Source organism: Miscanthus floridulus, chromosome 18 (assembly GCF_019320115.1).
Source record: "Miscanthus floridulus cultivar M001 chromosome 18, ASM1932011v1, whole genome shotgun sequence".
Classification (NCBI taxonomy): Eukaryota; Viridiplantae; Streptophyta; class Magnoliopsida; order Poales; family Poaceae; genus Miscanthus; species Miscanthus floridulus.
The window spans coordinates 21003865-21021573 of record NC_089597.1 but is presented as its reverse complement, the minus strand read 5'-3'; the positions used below and the strand labels follow the sequence as shown (position 1 = coordinate 21021573).

Sequence of the window (17709 nt, the reverse complement as noted above, 5' to 3'; positions counted from 1 at the left end):
TCTAGGTCAGCCCATTTTTTTTCTAGGCTACATTTTTCTAGACCAGCCGAAACAAAAACAAGCCAATTGAAAAACAAAAAAGCCCAATATATGCTTTACAATAGCATATTCAATACTCCCTCCGTTCCAAATTACAATTCGTTTGACTTTTTTGACCCCAAGTTTGACCGCTTATCCTATTCAAAAAATTAATACAAACATAGCCTAATTTAAGTCATTCTTGAAGAACTTTTGTTAATAAAGTAGTGATATTTAGCACAAATTTTTGAATATGACGAGTGGTCAAACTTGGGATAAAAAAAGTCATACGAACTGCAATTTGGAACGAATTTAGTACATAGGCCTTCCATCAATTATCAATACCATTACATTCAATGCCATATCAGACCAACCATATTCAAATCTACAGAATAAAATAAAGCACATCTTAGATACAACCGAAGTCTCACATCCCAGGTCCATTACTATTCAAACACTCACCAAAGTCATACAAAAAGCTAGATTTTACCAAATCTGACAACCTTTATGGTGTTATTACTTGCAAACGCAAGTGAGAAATAAGAGGTTAGCACATGTCAAACAAAGATCGCTAGAAAACATACTTAGACTATCATGGTAGTACATGTAACATTCACTGCCAAAAGCCAAGTCATCACAAAGTACACACGTACATACAGATACAGATTTGTATCCAAGACATGAAAGACACCATTACCCATCAGCTCTACTCTATATATTTAACAGCAACTCATTCTGAACTGAAATAAGGAAAATAGGAGACAGTAAACAGTAACTGTGGCTAAGTGAACTCCAACAAAATTCCATTATTACGTGCTATCAGACTATATAATGTGAGGCCAATTCAATCAGAAAAATCTCATGTGTACACAGTATAGAGATGAGAAATACGCACCTATCTCCAGTTAGAGTGGCTTTTTTTTACATAATATAGCAAAGACAAGTTCTGTAGTGTTTACTATAAAATAGAAACACAAACTTATTAAATTTTGAAACTAATGAGAAATACGTAGATATCATCAGACATAATTTAAACAAGAAAATGGGTCAGGTTGTCAAGATCTATCTGTTATCATGAAACAGAAATGTACAAAAATTCAAACTATCAGACCTTGTTGTGCCATGACTCACTAGTGGAGAAACGGGCTGTACTCCCGGTTCTCAACCGCCTTCAGTCCTGGTTTTGGAACCGGGAGTACCAAATCGGGACTAAAGGTCCCCTTCTTTAGTCCCGGTTTCGCGCCCGGGACTAAAGGCACCTTTAGTCCCGGTTGGTAAGACCAACCGGGACTAAAGGGCCTCCCGGCCTGGCCACGTGGGGTGGCTTTTTAGTCCCGGTTGGTATTAACAACCGGGACTAAAGGTTTCTTTTTTTTGTTTCTATTTTCAATTGATGATTAGTTTTGGTTTTCGAATAGGTTTTCAAATACACATTCTACGCTGCTAATAATATACGTATTCTACACGTTTGTAATGTTCGAACATTTTGTACAAACTAAAGTATGAAACTAACGTATATATTCCATGCATATACATATATTGTACGTTATTTTATGTACATATAATATGTATGTATGTGTGTATATATATATTACAAATAAATGTTGCATTGTATATTCTATCATATCCTTGGGATAACAAAATCACTCCATCTAGTTTGGCTTCCATGTTTCGTTGACGTTATTGTAGAACTCGTCGGCGGGGTTGAGGACCTGGTCATTAAGAAATCCTACTATGGTCTATTGAATTGCTTTCAGTTGGTCACGTCGTATGACTTTTTCCTTCAACCATAGAGTCTTCAATAAAAGTTAAAGGAAAAGTATTAATATATGTATATATATATATATATATATATATATATATATATATATATATATATATATATATATATATATATATATATATATATATATATATATATGTGTGTGTGTGTGTGTGTGTGTGTGTGTGTTGGTCACTTGATTACTTATATATATGAGCAACAAAAGAAATTGTGAATATATGAATATATTTATATAACATACTTTGAGGATCTCTTCAGGAGTTCTTTTTGTGTACGCCCCGATAAACTCGCAAACATAGTATCCGCAGTAGTTGTTCCCCTGTTCTTGCTTCAGAACCCACTTTTACGAGAAAAAAGATCCGGTGAATTGAAAGCATACATGGTGTTAATTGAATTATATATATATAAATGTAGATAGTACTTACTTTGTATGCGATTACATCCAGTGGCGCTTTGCAATGTTTCATGTGGTGATTCTCAATGAAACTTTTCCAAACACTGCGCCCAATAAAATAAAACATTAATTTGGTCTTTAATAATTATTGCAGTTAAGAGATCGGGGTATATATAGTTTCTAGAGAGACCATATTACCATTGGATAATATCTATCATGTCTTGGTACTCTGTTTGCTCTTTTCTTAACGAGTCTAAGATTCTCAATCGACTATTGGCCATATCGATGACCATCAATATCCAGTGATTGCTGCATATGTTTTTATACACAAATATGATCGACATTAACTAAAGTCAACATATATGTATATATATGGGAGATAGCTTAGCTAGTAAGCAAATAATTGAACAAATGTCCATATGATCGACATTAATTATTTAACACTCACTTGAAGTTGTAGGGGAAGAGTATGTCCTTGTTTTGTTGGTTCACAAAGAACCTCCTGAGATTTTTCTCGAGTTCAACTTTCCATTGAGGTGGGGGATTAGGGTGTTTGAATATGACATTTGGATCAACGAAACCAACATCATTATCCTTTCTCTTTCTGAGTTCTGTCATCTCATATCTGCATATATAAAAATATAGTGTGATGATATATAATGTATATATATACATGTAGCTTTATATATACACACTTTAATAGTAGAAAATAATCACACTTACAGACAATAGCAGCTAATGAGACTTTTGTCGAGAGAGTCCATGTGGCATAGTTGGTGTAATTCTTCAAACTCGACATATATAACGTCATCGCCACGGAAGTAATGTTGGTTTCTAACTCTGACAGTAACACATGCCTCTCCCCATTCACACGTTGCCATGTACCACTTGTTTAGCAGGTACATTTGCGTACCCAGTTCACCTAAGGCCTCAGGGTTGTATAGACTCTTTTCACGTTCAAATTTCTTCCAAGGATCCACTTTCGGAGCAGATGGTCTTTCAACGAGCACTTGGGCAAGGTCCAAACCAGTTTCCTCGTAAAACCGAACCAACTCCTCAAAATCAACGTCTAAGTCTAAGTTCGAACTACAAGAGGGGGGACTGATTGTTGCGATTGTTGTCCGAGTTGTGCAACACCTTTCCCTGGTCTAGTCTTTTTCTGCGCCGCCTCAAATGACTTGGTGAGAGAGCGGTCGTAGTCCGATTTTGGCCGGGTCTTTTGAGATTCCCGCTTTTTCTGGTCCACCTTCTTTCTTAGAAGATCTAGAGGTAGGTAGAAGTATGATTTCTCCGGGTTCTCCCTCTCTTCTTGTTGCTTTTTTACTTTTTCGAAAAAACTGTCCACATCTTTTTTTACTGCAGCTTTTAATTCCTTTTCACTTTTCTCGAAAGACAGTTTTTGGGGAATAACTGGATTAGATGAGGCTTTCTTTTTTGCCGGCTGGTGGGACAACGACTTTGTTTGCGGGGCAGACCTCTTAGGAGCTGGCTTCCTCTTAGTCATCAAGGGAGGCGGGGCAGCCATTGGAGGCGTTGGAGACCTTCTTGGAGGTGGCGGCGGTGCCACCTGATTGCCCGGAGCACTATGATGATCTGGAGATTGAATAATTGGACTTAGGTTGGCGGAGGTCCTGCTGTGTGATTACAAAAAAGAATAATTATGTATAAGAAATTGTTATTATTAATCATGCATGTCAATAGAAAGTTTGTGAAAAAATTGTTTCGTTCACTTTTGTCCGCACCTATTGTCTGGCAGTTGAGGAAGCGCGCGGTGGACTAGAGACCCCGGGAATAATGATGTAGCACTTGCGCCATAGTATGAATGTTTTCTCTGCTTCTCCTAGAGTCTTCTCCCCATCATCTCCTGGAATGTTAAGAGGCAGGTCACTAAAACCTTTGTTAACTCTATCAACTGAGACGCTAACATATCCAGGTGGTATTATTGCCCCATGGATTCTTGGTGTCTTGGTAGGATCTGGAGGAGAAAAAACACCGAGAGCCACCATGATTGTGTCATTCTCTTTTGGAATATGTAGCTCACATGATGTAAACGGTGCAGTGATGTCATCCACGGGGAAACGTAGCATTGCGTTATCTTGATTTGGCAACTCCGTGGAAGCGCAACTGCTTTTCAACTGATCAGGGGGGCTAATATTAATGTTCATTCCTGGATCTGATGCCTGCCTTTGGGCACTCATTGCTATTTGCTATTGCTTTATGATTTCGTCCTGCATTCTAAAGGTCTCTCTAGTCCCGGACGCGAAAAATACCGGGACTAAAGCCAAATTTCAAGCTGGATCAAAGGTCGTTTCTCTACTAGTGACTCGAATAGTTTGACAATGATAAGCTAGACACTTCAAATTGTCAAAAATTTACAGCAACCCAATTTGATTAAGAGGTATTCAATTAAATAAATTATAGTAGCATCCTTACTTCATTTCAGAAACAAACAAAGGCAAAAAAAATTCAAACAAGCAGATCAAAAGTTCTAACAATAGTCAGCTGTAGTCCAAATCCAATACCGATCACCCACTCATTTTGAAAATATATATGATGTAGCACAGAGACATTAACTAGCCTTATTGAAATAATGTACCATATGTATCAACCCACTTCAATATTTTTTTATTGAGAAAAAGAATCTAATTTTGCTAAATTACATTTTATTTCAAGCAATAATAGCACTGCAGGTTCACATTCCAGGTCATGGGAAGATCAAAATGGACATCACAAAGGCACGGATGAGCTCGCAGCTGTCATTTCCCCTTAAACACTAGAGCAAGTTTCTATCTAACGCATAACAAGGAATCAAAAGCAGATAACTATCGTCATAAATCAAAGGTGAGCTGAAGGACTCATATACTTGCATAATACTAAAGCTAACATGCTACACTCTCATGAACCTTATAATTGAAATTAAACCTTTCTTGTGCAGATACTAAAAGGACTCATATACTTGCATAATGAGAAGCTCATTATACACCGTGATCTGAAGCCATCGAATATATTGATAAAAAATCATAGGGTTGAAGTAAAAATATCAGACTTTGGTGTAAGTGCCATTATTTCTAGCTCCTTTGGACAACGCGATATATTTATTGGCACATACAACTACATGGCGGTGAGTGCAAGATTTTCAGCTCACAAATGTGTCTTCCAGTTTGGTGTGAAATAATCTGAATCTTACTAGCTCTGATGACCCAAAGCAATTTTTTCTGTTCTTGACAGCCAGAAAGAATCAGTGGAACGAAACATGGTTGAGTGATATCTGGAGTTTGGGACTAGTGATACTGGAATGTGCAACCGGCAACTTTCCGTTTCCTCCTTGTGAAAGCTTTTATGAACTTCTCGCGTAGCTGTTGTTGAGCACCACCATCTGCACCATGGGACCAGTTTTCACCAGAATTCTGTGCGTTCATTTCTGCATGGTAAGCATACACTGCTCTACACCAATGCTGCCCCTATAGACATCCTTACCTGTGATTAAGCTACTCGAGACATGTTAGCAATTATTTTTGCATTGGCAATTATGAACTAGTATTTTAAAATGACATCATGGGGGTGCTTGCATTTCTTGTTCATGGTTTTATTGCTCGTCAAAATATGCCTGCTTTGTATATTACATATGCACAGAAAAACATGTAGAAGGTAACACCAAGAAAGTTTGGATCATATGTTTCCATCTATAATTGCTGTGTCTTGGTATTCTCTATCTGCGGATGTGTCCAGCTCTGTAATCTGTCCAGAGAAGGTTACTATCTGATGCATATGTTTTCATTGTGATTTTGGTAAGCCAAAAAAAAAAAAACAGCTTCACATCTTCATGGTCATTTCAGGAATGGTCTGCAAGACTAAACCACTTATCTTACCCTTCCCTTCCTGTTGTCTTCGATGCAGAATCATCCATTCCTGAGCATGTATGATGACCTGCATATAGATCTTGCTTCATACTTCACTACCGCAGGATCTACCCTCGCCACCTACAAGTAATAACAGTGTCCTTGTTGTTTTTGTGTATCCATTTTTGTGCACAGAAGTGATACATTTTCTTTTATATACAGTTCCAGGGAACTCTATTTTTTTGTCCTCCTTAAGCAAAGGGTGTGGCGACTGAATCCAAGCGTGGTATCGATCTCCTGGAAGGACCGGTAACACCTCTGGAAGCTGATGATGTGCAGAGCTGTAGTTTACTGACACCAATATTCGAAACCCCCCTGCCCCCGCTTCTCTCTTCTTTCCATCTTCGGACAAGGCTTGGGTTGTGTAATGATCTTTGTGTGTGTCATGTGATTGGTTCCATCAGTATACATATATGACATACATGTACATCATTTTAGGATGAATGAGCATGGAAGTTTTGCCTATCTATATATCGGCATCACCGTTTGGTCATGTTTGTTTCACCTTGTAATGTATTGGCTCAGTTATTGGATTGGCCATTATCTAATTTGGTGTATGACTCAAGTCCAAATTTTCTTGTATCCTGATGTCTTTTTTTTAAAGACTCAAGACATTCCGGTATCGGTGATGCGAGGTGTAGGGCGTCCGTCCGCCCAGACGGTGCCAATGGTGGGCCACGATATAGCCCAACAACCGCATCTTATCTGCTCATCCAACCGTTAAAAAAACACTCACCTGACCGTAGCGCCGCGACACCTCTCTATGGCCATGCTCCACTGTGACGCCTCGGTGACGGTGCTCTCCACCGTGCTTCTCTATCCACCGCGCCTCCCTCTCCATCTGGCCTCAGCTCCGCATGTCGGCATCTCCGTGCCAGAGCACGGCATGCAGCACATCTTCCTCCCTCTCCACCACGCCTCCCGCTCGCCGTGGGCATCTCCAGTGCACGGACCCACCGTAGCCTTCTCCACGAGACCTGCCACGACCTTCTCCACCGGAGCAGCGAGCTTCGTGCCACCGGCGAGCTCTACATCGATGAACTCCACGCGCCGACGAGCCTCCATTCCCAAGCAGCAAGGAGATGTTGGGGTAAAGCGCACGTTGCAAACGTATGTTCAAGTGTTTCAGAGGTATGTTGCAAGTGTTTCATATGGATGTTGTAAAAGTAGATTAAGATGTTGCATATGCTGCAAGTGTTTCAGAGGTATGTTGCAAGCGTTTGTTCAAAGTGTTTTATCTGTTTCAAACGTATGTTGCAAGCGTTTTGATCTAGATGTTGTATATGTTTCACACATGTTACAAGAGTATGTTCCAAATATTTAAGCCGTTTCATTCTTATGTTGCAGTAAGTATTTCATGTTGCAAGTTTTTTTATCTGGACGTTGCATATGTTTCACACATATGTTGCAAGTGTATGTTCCAAATGTTTCATATGCTTCAGACTTATGTTGTTTTTAAGAGTTTCATGTTGCAAGTGTTTCGTGTTTCGGAGGTATGTTCAGAGAGTCATGGGGGCACGACCCAGGTGCTGGGGAAGGGGCACGACGAGCCAGGGCCAACAGATGGGGCGCACGATGCGCCTAGGGTCCTGCGGACGGGGCGTGCTTGTCCTCATCCGGGCTCTCGGGTCTCGCCCGCGCGGAGAGAGGAGGGGGGGTGTCAGGGGGAAGGAGTGGCGGGCGTAGCCAGGGTGTGGGTGTGGTGTGAGGCGAGGCAGAAGGTAGCGGGTAACGCGTGTGAGGCGGGACGAGGAAGACAAGGGACGGATGTGCACGTGTAGCAACAATACCCCAGCGGCATGCATGGGCGGGCGTGCTGGGGCAGCAGCATGCACGGGCCGCCCAGACACGCTCATCTGCTCCGGATGTCCGGACGCTAGTAATTCCCTTCCGGTATATATTATGGTGGCGTTCAGGGTTGAAGACATTGGTGATGTACTGTTGTGTTCTGTTAGCCCGTTGTGGGCTACATGTAAATGGCTTTGGGCCGACTTGAGTCAGTATGAGTGGTGTGAGGCCCAAGTCAGTACAGGCTCGTATAAATGACGGCCCGATATTGTGTCAGCTCTAGATATGGTAGCTAGCTCTCCTAGCGCTCAACCCTATCCTGCTCCTTTTTTTTTACCCAAAAAACTGTAGGAGAGATCCCCACAGTGAGATTTTAAATTATATTAAACAAACTATGCATATTTAATCATGTGATGAGACTTAGTTTGGAAACAAGTTCGCACTAGGTCTAATCTATTTGGTTACGAACATCATGCACAAAAGAAGAAAGTAATGAAAAATTCTCATGGAATATTACATACGGTCCTTATTGCGACCGGGGCAGTTGTCTTCAGCTCGCCCATTGCCAAAATCCATTTATCAAACATTTTACTTAACACAGACTACCTGCCTTGTGCCTGAAACATACTATAGGGTTCTTTACTAGCTTTTTTTTTTTAATTTCTCCCATTTCTCGATAGAGCTCGGACCCTTTCCTTTAGTTCCTAAAGATGATGACACATTTGGATAAGAGGCCCAAGCTTTGTCTCCTAGATGCTAACGATCTCTCCATGGAGAGTAGCTTTACCAGCAGTAGCAGTTAAAAACAAGGGCTAATCCAATCATGGCTTCAAACCCTAGATTCCGAAGAGGTCTTTTTTATTATTTTTAATACATTTTCGTAATTTTTAAAAAAATATCCCTTGTATCTGCTAAATTTTAGAAAAAAAATTGTCGTTTTCTTGTGGAACTACTTTTTAAAATAATCCACTTGGAAAATGAAGTTTACAAAAATTATCCACGGGAAAATGATTTTTTTAATGAAAATCGTTTCAGAATACCTGAAAGTCATACTCCCCAAGAAAACATTCAAAGCTTTTACACTGCTTTTTAATAAATTTGTCGATCTAAAATGAAGAACCCACAAGTCTTTAGAAATATAATTTTTAAATATAAATGCTAAAAACTAAGGACGATCCATTTTGGTTGTAAGCATCATAGGCTTTATAGTTTTGTAAATAAAATTCTTCTCATAGTAGTATGTTTGAATTTTCAGTTAAGCTATTTAGCCCTAAAATGTATTCTAAAAATAAAAAAAACATCTACCAAAAATCATTCTTTTTCCATGTAATTCTCAACGTACGCACTCAAGTGAAATCTAAACTTCTTAACAAATCGCATGCTTAAGATTATATTTGCACGTCTTTTGCATGCACTATGTCTAGAAACTTTGGATTTCACTTGAGTACCTAAGCTAAGTAATTACATGGAAACATTCAAACATATCACTTGAGCACGTAAAGCTAAGTCGATCAACACACCGGATATTATATCACCAGGATTTAATTAAAATTTGTCCCACAAAACATTTCATTATTATAGTTTATACATGCATGTAATCCTGTGATTTACCAAACATACATATACGCAAGTTTGCAACTCTTGTTCACTGTAAACAAACGGTGCGGTCGATCATGTCCTCCTCGTGAGGGACGCAGCAACGAAAGCGCTGGATTTACTTGGAGAGAACTCATCTAGAGGCGACATCTTGATGAACTTCTCCGTGATCCTTAAGAACTCGTCCATAGCATCTGCAGATGGGCCGAAATGCTGCGTTATGATTGGTTCCATTACAGCTCTAACTGCGCGCGCCGCTGTCTCTGGCGCGACAATGCCATTCTGATCAAGAGATTCATGGACAGCCATCTTGTCGATTGAAAATGAACCCTCAGCTTCTATTATCTCCCTCAGCTCATTCTCTGACGGCCCGTACAATGGTATGTAGAAAGAGCCAAGTTTCTCATTATCGATCAAACCCTGTTAATAATCACCACCAAATATTTATATACTAATATATATCTAGTAACTGCATATGCGTACGTGATGGTTGACATATACAATACCTTTGACGCCATTTCGTGTAGGATGGCATTTGTGAATTCCAAAAACAGAATGGCACTCTGCCCAAGAAGGGAGAAAACCATCCGGCCTCCAGGAACCATCTCTTGAGCTCGCATGTGCAAGATCCGTGTGAAGTCATCGTTAAACTGTCGAGCATAGGCCTTGATGACTGTGGAACGTCGAGCGCGCCTCACCTTCTCATCCCTGTCGTAAAACGGGATTCCGTTCCTCACCAGGTCTTCAGGTGCCTGTTAATGTTATATTTTCCGGCCGGTTAATGCAATCTAGAAAAAAGCTACGTATATAAAAAAAAGAAGAAGAGATATATACTAACCTTTGAGAGCCAGTGCAAGCTAGCGGTCGAGCAGACTAGATGAAGGCTACTTTTGTTGAAGAGACGCCCGTGAAATGAGCCGGGGACGATGCTGGTTAAGACAGGAGGACTGAAGCTTTCTTGGGTTTTTATGTACGTGGCCAGGCTCCTGATGACCAGGTTGAAGTCGTTGCTTGGGAGGTCGCTGAGGTGTATGCAGAGCTCCGGTGGCTGCTGCTGGAGCTCCGAGCAGCGGCGGCGGACGGCGTCGACGGCCGTGGACACGAGCACAAGCGTGTTTGAACCGGAGGAACAGCCCAGGTCGGCGATCGCCATGCCACCGCAGTATGCGTTGGCAGTGACACCATCGTCCTTGAGCAGGCTTGCCACGGCTTCTTCTATCATTGGCTTTAGCTTGCTTTGCAGCCCACTCTGGATAGTAGATGCATGGAAAATTCTCACATTAGTAATCTGGATAGAAGGAAATAATATTTCTACAATTATCAACGGAAAACACATATACTCTAGTTTTCAAATTGACAAAAAATATTTTTTTATCTATAAAAATATTTATTAATCATCATTCGGAGGCCCCTACTAAACTTCCAAACTACTTGTACCAAATATGTTATTCCCCCCATCAGATTTTCTTCTTGTTTCGAGCATGCAAGTACACTTGCAGTTACTACTAGTTCTGAAATGCTGTCCGAAGCCTCAAGTTCTGTCCAGAACCGCATTAAGAACGCGACAGTCTGATTAACCCTGGCTGACTCTCTAAATATGCTGCGGTCAGGGGCTACACTCATCGGATGCGTCTTCATGTTAGAGGGGCGAGCCTGAGAAAGGCAAAGTCGCCATTGCTCGGGGCTCGGGGACTCAGTCAAGACATGGAAATTCCCCACCTATGGGGAGCCTCGACCAAGCCACTACCCGCATGGTCGTCCCGGTGGTTCGGAGTTAACAATCATGCCGAGCCAAGCTAGAAGCCAGCTTCGGAATCTGTCAGACGCTCAGAGTCCGACAGGCGCAAAAGCACTACACTACTGTCCCATTTCACAGTCACGAGGCATTGTCGGCCACCCCCTCGGTAGGGTCAAGCCCGGGGCATGACGCGCCAGGACAAGGAACTGTCGTCAAAGAAGCCAGGAGAAGGCTCACCGGAGGAAGGCCCCGCTACGGCAGACAGCACCCAGCGGTCAGCACCAGGTGTAACACCTCCGGTGTTACATGAGCCCCTTAGCACTAAACATGTAATTATTAACTTGTTAACAATAAATTAGAGCAAGATTAGAGTAGACGAGAACTCAAAAATAGAAGAAAATAAAATATATTATTAAATAGAACGATATATACATATATATATATATATATATATATATATATATATATATATATATATATATATATCTTGTGAATCAAATTTAAATTTGAGCTTTGTTGAAATTTTTCTTGTGCCTAGAGGTTGCTAATTGTCTAAATTAGTAAACTGGTATATATATATATATATATATATATATATATATATATATATATATACACACACACTCACGTATGATAAGCATGATTGCTATATTAATTAAAGTAGTGTGCAAACTTATGTCTTCCCGAGTGTATCTCTATAGATAAGTATACGTGTAACATACAATAAATATATGTATGTGGGTAGGGATATTAGTGATAAAGAAATAATGACATATTTGTAATTTCATAATTATTTATATATTTTTTGGTAAAAGAAAAAGAAAGAAAATGACGAAACACATGCACGCCACACACGTACACAACACACTCTTGGACGCCTGTGTGCACGCTTAGCCTCGTCCCTGCCTTGCTGCGCGCTGGCCTCGTTGCTAGCCTCGCCTCTGCGGCAACGCTGCTGATGTCGCTTCTCGGCGGGTTGTCCCACTGCCGCTACCGCGTCCTAATCTCATGCTGGTTAGCCGCGTCGGAACGTGGGCTGCGTGCTGGTTCTTGTCGCCGCTGTGACGTCGCAGTTGGTGATCGTGGTGCATTCCTCGCCTCTTGATCCATCTACCCCGTCGTACATCCGTGCCGTTTCGCAGTCGTCTCGTAGGGTCCGTCGGTTCCGGCTTCTGGGGTGACAAGGCACCTCACTGCCGTCCTGACCGCCAGACGACGTGGTGCGTCTCCCGCTCAGAGTCAGTCATCTGATTTGTTGCGTTGCGTCGCGCTGCCCCTGTCGGTCACATTGCGCTAGGCCGCCCTGCACCCCCCGCTGTGTTTATGAGGTTGGTGGCGAACCGCATGGCTCCTCGTTTTCCCTCTCGCGCCTGCTCTGCACTGCCTCTGTCTGCTCTTCCTCGCCTTGCTGCCAGCCGCCGACGCCGCTGCCCGGCCACCGCACTTGTAGGCGCACCCGAGCCCGCGCGCGGCTCCTTGCACTTCCTCTCGCGTGCCTGTTCTGCCCCTCCCTTCCCTGCTCCACACCACCGCCCCAGACCGGTTTCCTCCCCTCTCACGAGCGCGCCCAAGTCCGCAGTGCCCCGCTGTCGTCGCATCGTGCCACCCGCCCGCCCGTCAACGGTTTCCCCTACGAGCAGCCGCTGTCGATGTCCCGCTGCTCGCATCCACCTCGCGTCGGGCCAGCATCTCCACCAGCTGTCGTTTCCCCCTCGCCTCTGTGCGACTCCTCGCCGGACCTGCCGTGGCTGGAGCCCCACGACGCTCTTCCGCCGGCGCAGCCCCGATCGGGCATCATCGACGTCGCCGTGGCCATCACCTGGCCATGGACGCCACCGTCCTGGCCCGCGCCCTCCTCCTCGCGCACGCGCGCCACCACCACACAGCCACCCACGCCAGGAGCACCTTATCGTCGGCGCGCCCTCATTGTAGAGCTGTCCAGTCGCCATGCCGCGCCGCCACCACACGTGGCCCCGTTGCCGTGGGCCACCCCACTCCGTGCTGTTGGCACCCATGGATGCGGGTTGGTCCCACGCACCATGCGACCAGTCCTCCACCACCGTCGTGCCTTCCCCGGCCGGATTCCCTTGTCCGTGCTCTGCTTGTATGGAGGACGAGAGGGATCACGTGGTAAGAATAAAAGTTTTCTAGGGTCCCCAATGTAATTTTTGTGACTCATACGAATAGTACATGCTGGACTGTGGGTTAGTTTCACATAAGTGTCGCCCCCTGGTTGGGCCGCACCCCGCCTGGGCCGCTGGTCGCGTGCCCCGCCTGGGCCCCTGGCCGGCCCGCTCTCGCGTGCTGGGCTCCCCTGCCTGGGCCGCCGCGCCCTTTACCGCGCCGCTGGGCCGCGCCTGGCTTGCAGGTCGCATGCGCGGCTGCTGGGCTGTTTTGCCACCGGCCCTTTCTATTTTCTAAATGCTTTTCTAATATAGGTTTCTAGTTAACTTGTAAAATCAATATAAAATTGTATAGGAATCTAAAAATTGTGAAACTAATTTTCTTAGGTTCCTAAAATCAGGATCTATTTGTTAGTATAATTTGTTCACCTAGTTTTAAGATGTTTCCAGGTTTGCTCTAATTGATTTAGAATGCTTAATATTATGAAAATGTAAACTTGTAGGAATTTTTGTGAGAAAATTGTGGTAGTGTTGGCTCTCAAAATTTTACAGTAAATTACTAATATTATTAGCTGCTCACTATAATTTTTGTAGCTCTAGAATAGTTAGTTTGCTAGATTGATAATAATGCCCTATTTCGAATAAAGATTAAATCAATAGAATAGAATAAAGAAACACCTTAGAATTGTATGACTAAAACACTTGTTGGGAGATGACACCTTTCTCGACGATGTTGATGCGTAGATTAGTACGGTAGTCATTAGAGCTAGCTTGTTAGTTCGTAGTATGTACTCTATTTTAAGAGTTGTTGTTGCCTTGTTAATTATCTGTTGCATCATTTGCATAAATGCATATCATATAGGTACGATGATAGATCAACGGATCAATTGAAGGATGATTGGGAATCTGAAGATGGTGTAATGATATTCTCTCTAGGAGATGATGCAATGGGCTTTCTATTCGGATGATGGTTGATGATCTGAAGATGCAGATACTAACTTTTTAGTATATATCTTACCCAGGTAAGCCTTGGTGCATAACCCCTACTTTTCTGCACTTTAAATTATGTTTGTGCATTAAGTTTTAAGGAGTTGAATGAAACACACTTGCATATTTATCCTATGAGTCATGAGTCTTACTAGTATGATAGGATCGTGTAGATTGCTATGCTACAGGACTCCGGTAGAAGTCGAGTGATCGTCTGTCACTCGCGAGAGATAGGAAATATATTACTGTATTATTATCACTTGGAATATATAAATGGTGAAAGGAAAAATGGAGACCGGGCAGGGATATGGTTTGGGTATTGGTGGGTGTAAGAGGTTGTGTCCTGCGGCCAACGGGGTATAGCTTGGTTACACTATTTTCCCTATCTGTGCCGGTTAAGGACCGGTCGTTGCATTGGGTTCTAGGCAGGTCACAGAGGCTCGAGCACATACTTGGGTATGGGCGCAAGAAAGACTTGTTACTCTCTTGTCATGTGTTCTGGCTCTTTCCGGACCGACTGTCAGGGTGGTTTTTGGGTGGAGGTCCTTGCACTGCACTGAGTCTGAGACTCAAGGGCGGGGGCTTGGAGTCCCAGTTTGGACGAGGACCTAGACCCCGTGACAGGAGGGTAGTGGGTTGGTCCTGCTTGTACCTGGGGTACAAGCGGGGCGCGTGTTTCTAGGTACCCAACTAGGCACATTGATTCGCGAATCGCCGACGTTCCGGTACGGCTTGTCTACAGTCTAGCAATGTAGTAAGAACTGGAAGATGAAAGATGGAAAATGGAAATCTAATTGCTTACCACCTGCTTGAAAGTAGCATAGGTGCTTACATAGAATGGTTACTTAATGAACTAATGATGACTGCTAATAAAATCGAATATAAGGACGCACATTTAGTAATGCTCCTGCAGATGCAATAAACCCACAAGCCAGATAGCCTTATATATCATTGGAGTCTTTTCTTTTCTCCTGTCGGGTAAGTCTTGCTGAGTATAATTGAGTACTCAAGGTTTTATTTCTCCCTGTTGTAGGTGACAGGTGGATGCTAGAGCTGACCCTTGTGTGTGGATCCCTCCTAGTGGGCTCAGAGAGGATTCCTTTATGCTGTGATCATAGTTTTATTTATAACTCTCACCAAATATTTTATTAAATGGAAGTTTATAATCTGTTGTCGTAGTTTATATATCAATATTTCGTCACGTCATAAATAGATGTTTAATTGCGCGGTAACTCTGTTCACATGTTTATATTCTGTTGTTAAATTAAATTGTACATAACTCTGATAACATGATTACATTCTGCTGTTATAACCATAAATATTATACTCTAATGTTGTATTAAAAGTGATGTAAGAAGTGGCTTAAGAATGTTGTAAGTTTTATTCTCTCATTTGTGATCCTGATGCAAAAATGTGGATTTTTGGGTTCTTCCCTAGGGTGTGCCCAACAGAACTGCGTAATTTGGTGTTCTCCCTTGAGTAGTTAGTGTCTAATGGAAGACGAGTACTCATGGAAGGCATTAGATTAGGCGGTTCTGCCACACCTGGTTGCAGCACAAGTGTTAGGAAGTGGTTGTGGTTTTGTCGGCCCCTAGCTAGAAGACAAAGAAGCACCGACGGTGCCATGAAGAAGACCGAAGCCCAAGGCGAGAAGCCCTAGGTGAAGAACCATTCGCTTTGTACTACCCCATGCCCTCCTCACTATATAAGGGAAGGCATGGGCTCTCGTAGAAGGGGGCAATCGGACTGAGACCCGATCGGACGATCTCACCAAGAACCCTAAATCAACATAGTGCTACCCCCTACCACTCTCTCTCTCTATATATATTCCTCCATTGTAATAACTTTGGTTGGAGCATTGACTACACCAGATTTCATAATCACTGCGGGGTCAGAACCCCCTATTACTGTCGGATTTGGCTTCGGCGGTGGACAATCGACACCCTCATCATTGTTGGGTCTACAACGGGCAATAATAAGATGCAACACATGTGACTATATAGCTGATGTTGTTCTTTTAATTACACAATTTTAAATCATATATTGTATATTTGACACTTCAAACGATCTCAAATAAAGAAGTTGTTAACTGCAAAGTTGCAGATCTCATCGAGTGTTACAAATTTGATGTTGACTTCGTCTCCATTCGACATTGCTAACCGTCTCAAATCTGATATGAGAACTCTTGAACTTGTAAATCATCTCAAATGAAAAAGCTGTCAACCATAAAGTTTTATATCTCTTTAAATTCTATAACTTTGACATAAAGTATATCTTAATCCGATGTCATAAGAAAAAAATATGAACTTTTTTATGGAAAATAGTTTATCACTATCGGTTCGTGGTCACACACTAGCAGCGATGGGTGGACCTATGACTGCCGGTTCGTGGCTTCAATCGGTAGTGATAGTACCATGTCTACCGATGCCAGTTAGAGCCATGAACCGGTAATGATAGTTCACCTATCACTACCTGTTGTGCTATCACTGCTAGTTGAAGTCACAAACCAACATTGATATCCTGATCACTATCGGCTCCACCATAATCGGTCGTGATGGGCCAGCAGTGATTGTGTGTTCTGGCACAGTGATTCCTAACACGAAGGGCATGAAACTGCTGGATGTAGTGCTCATGATAAATCTCTCGTGTTCCCTGAGTGTTTTGAGTGCTTAAGCCACCGGAGGTCCGCACATCGACCCCCTATGAACAACACGATGCTTGCCGTGCACTACTTGAAAATTGATTTTAGGACACATGATCAAATCATTTTTGGAGTCGGGCACACCTAGCGACCGCCTCCGTAAATGCTTAGGGAGGCCTAGGAAAACGTCCGTCTCCGAAAATCATTTATGGAGACAGACGTCCTAAGATGACCGTCGTCTCAAAAAATCATCGATTCGGAAGCCCTCATCTTAAGATGTCCGGATGTGCGCCTCCTTTATTTTTTCGGGATGTTTACGACTAGTTTTCGGTGGTTGCAAAACTAATTTGTTTTAAGTCCTGCAGTTGTTCTCCAAACTATACGAAATGTAACTGACAGTGTCTCGAAGAGTCCTCTTAAATTTGGGGGCTTTGACAGGAATAAGAATAAGCCTGAAGAAGGTCCTTTCAGGAATGAAACAAACAAAGAGCCATGGGCTGTGATATATCAAGTTCTCCATTGCCCATCTCTTCTCGCGTTAAATTCAGTTATTAATTGATGAATCCATGTGGTCACATTTTATGACAGACACAAGACGATTCAAATAGCATAATAATTAGACCAAAAAGAGACGCTCAAAAAGATACATGGTTACCTGAACAGTGGAGTTGCGAGCGTAGCTTGTCTCTCCGTCTCCAGGAACCATGTGCAGAGTTTCCTCCACTACTAGTCCGGCTGCCAT

General features: G+C 42.7%; 1 protein-coding gene across 1 annotated transcript; it reads right to left on the bottom strand.

Moving 5' to 3' along the window:
* Positions 1-9553: 9553 nt before the first annotated feature.
* Positions 9554-17709, bottom strand: LOC136519521 (caffeine synthase 3-like). Its single transcript, XM_066512913.1, has 4 exons — positions 17623-17709; positions 10317-10727; positions 9985-10230; positions 9554-9898 (listed from the first exon to the last, which is right to left on the bottom strand). Exons 1-4 carry the CDS (start codon positions 17707-17709, stop codon positions 9554-9556), a joined length of 1089 nt encoding a protein of 362 aa, XP_066369010.1.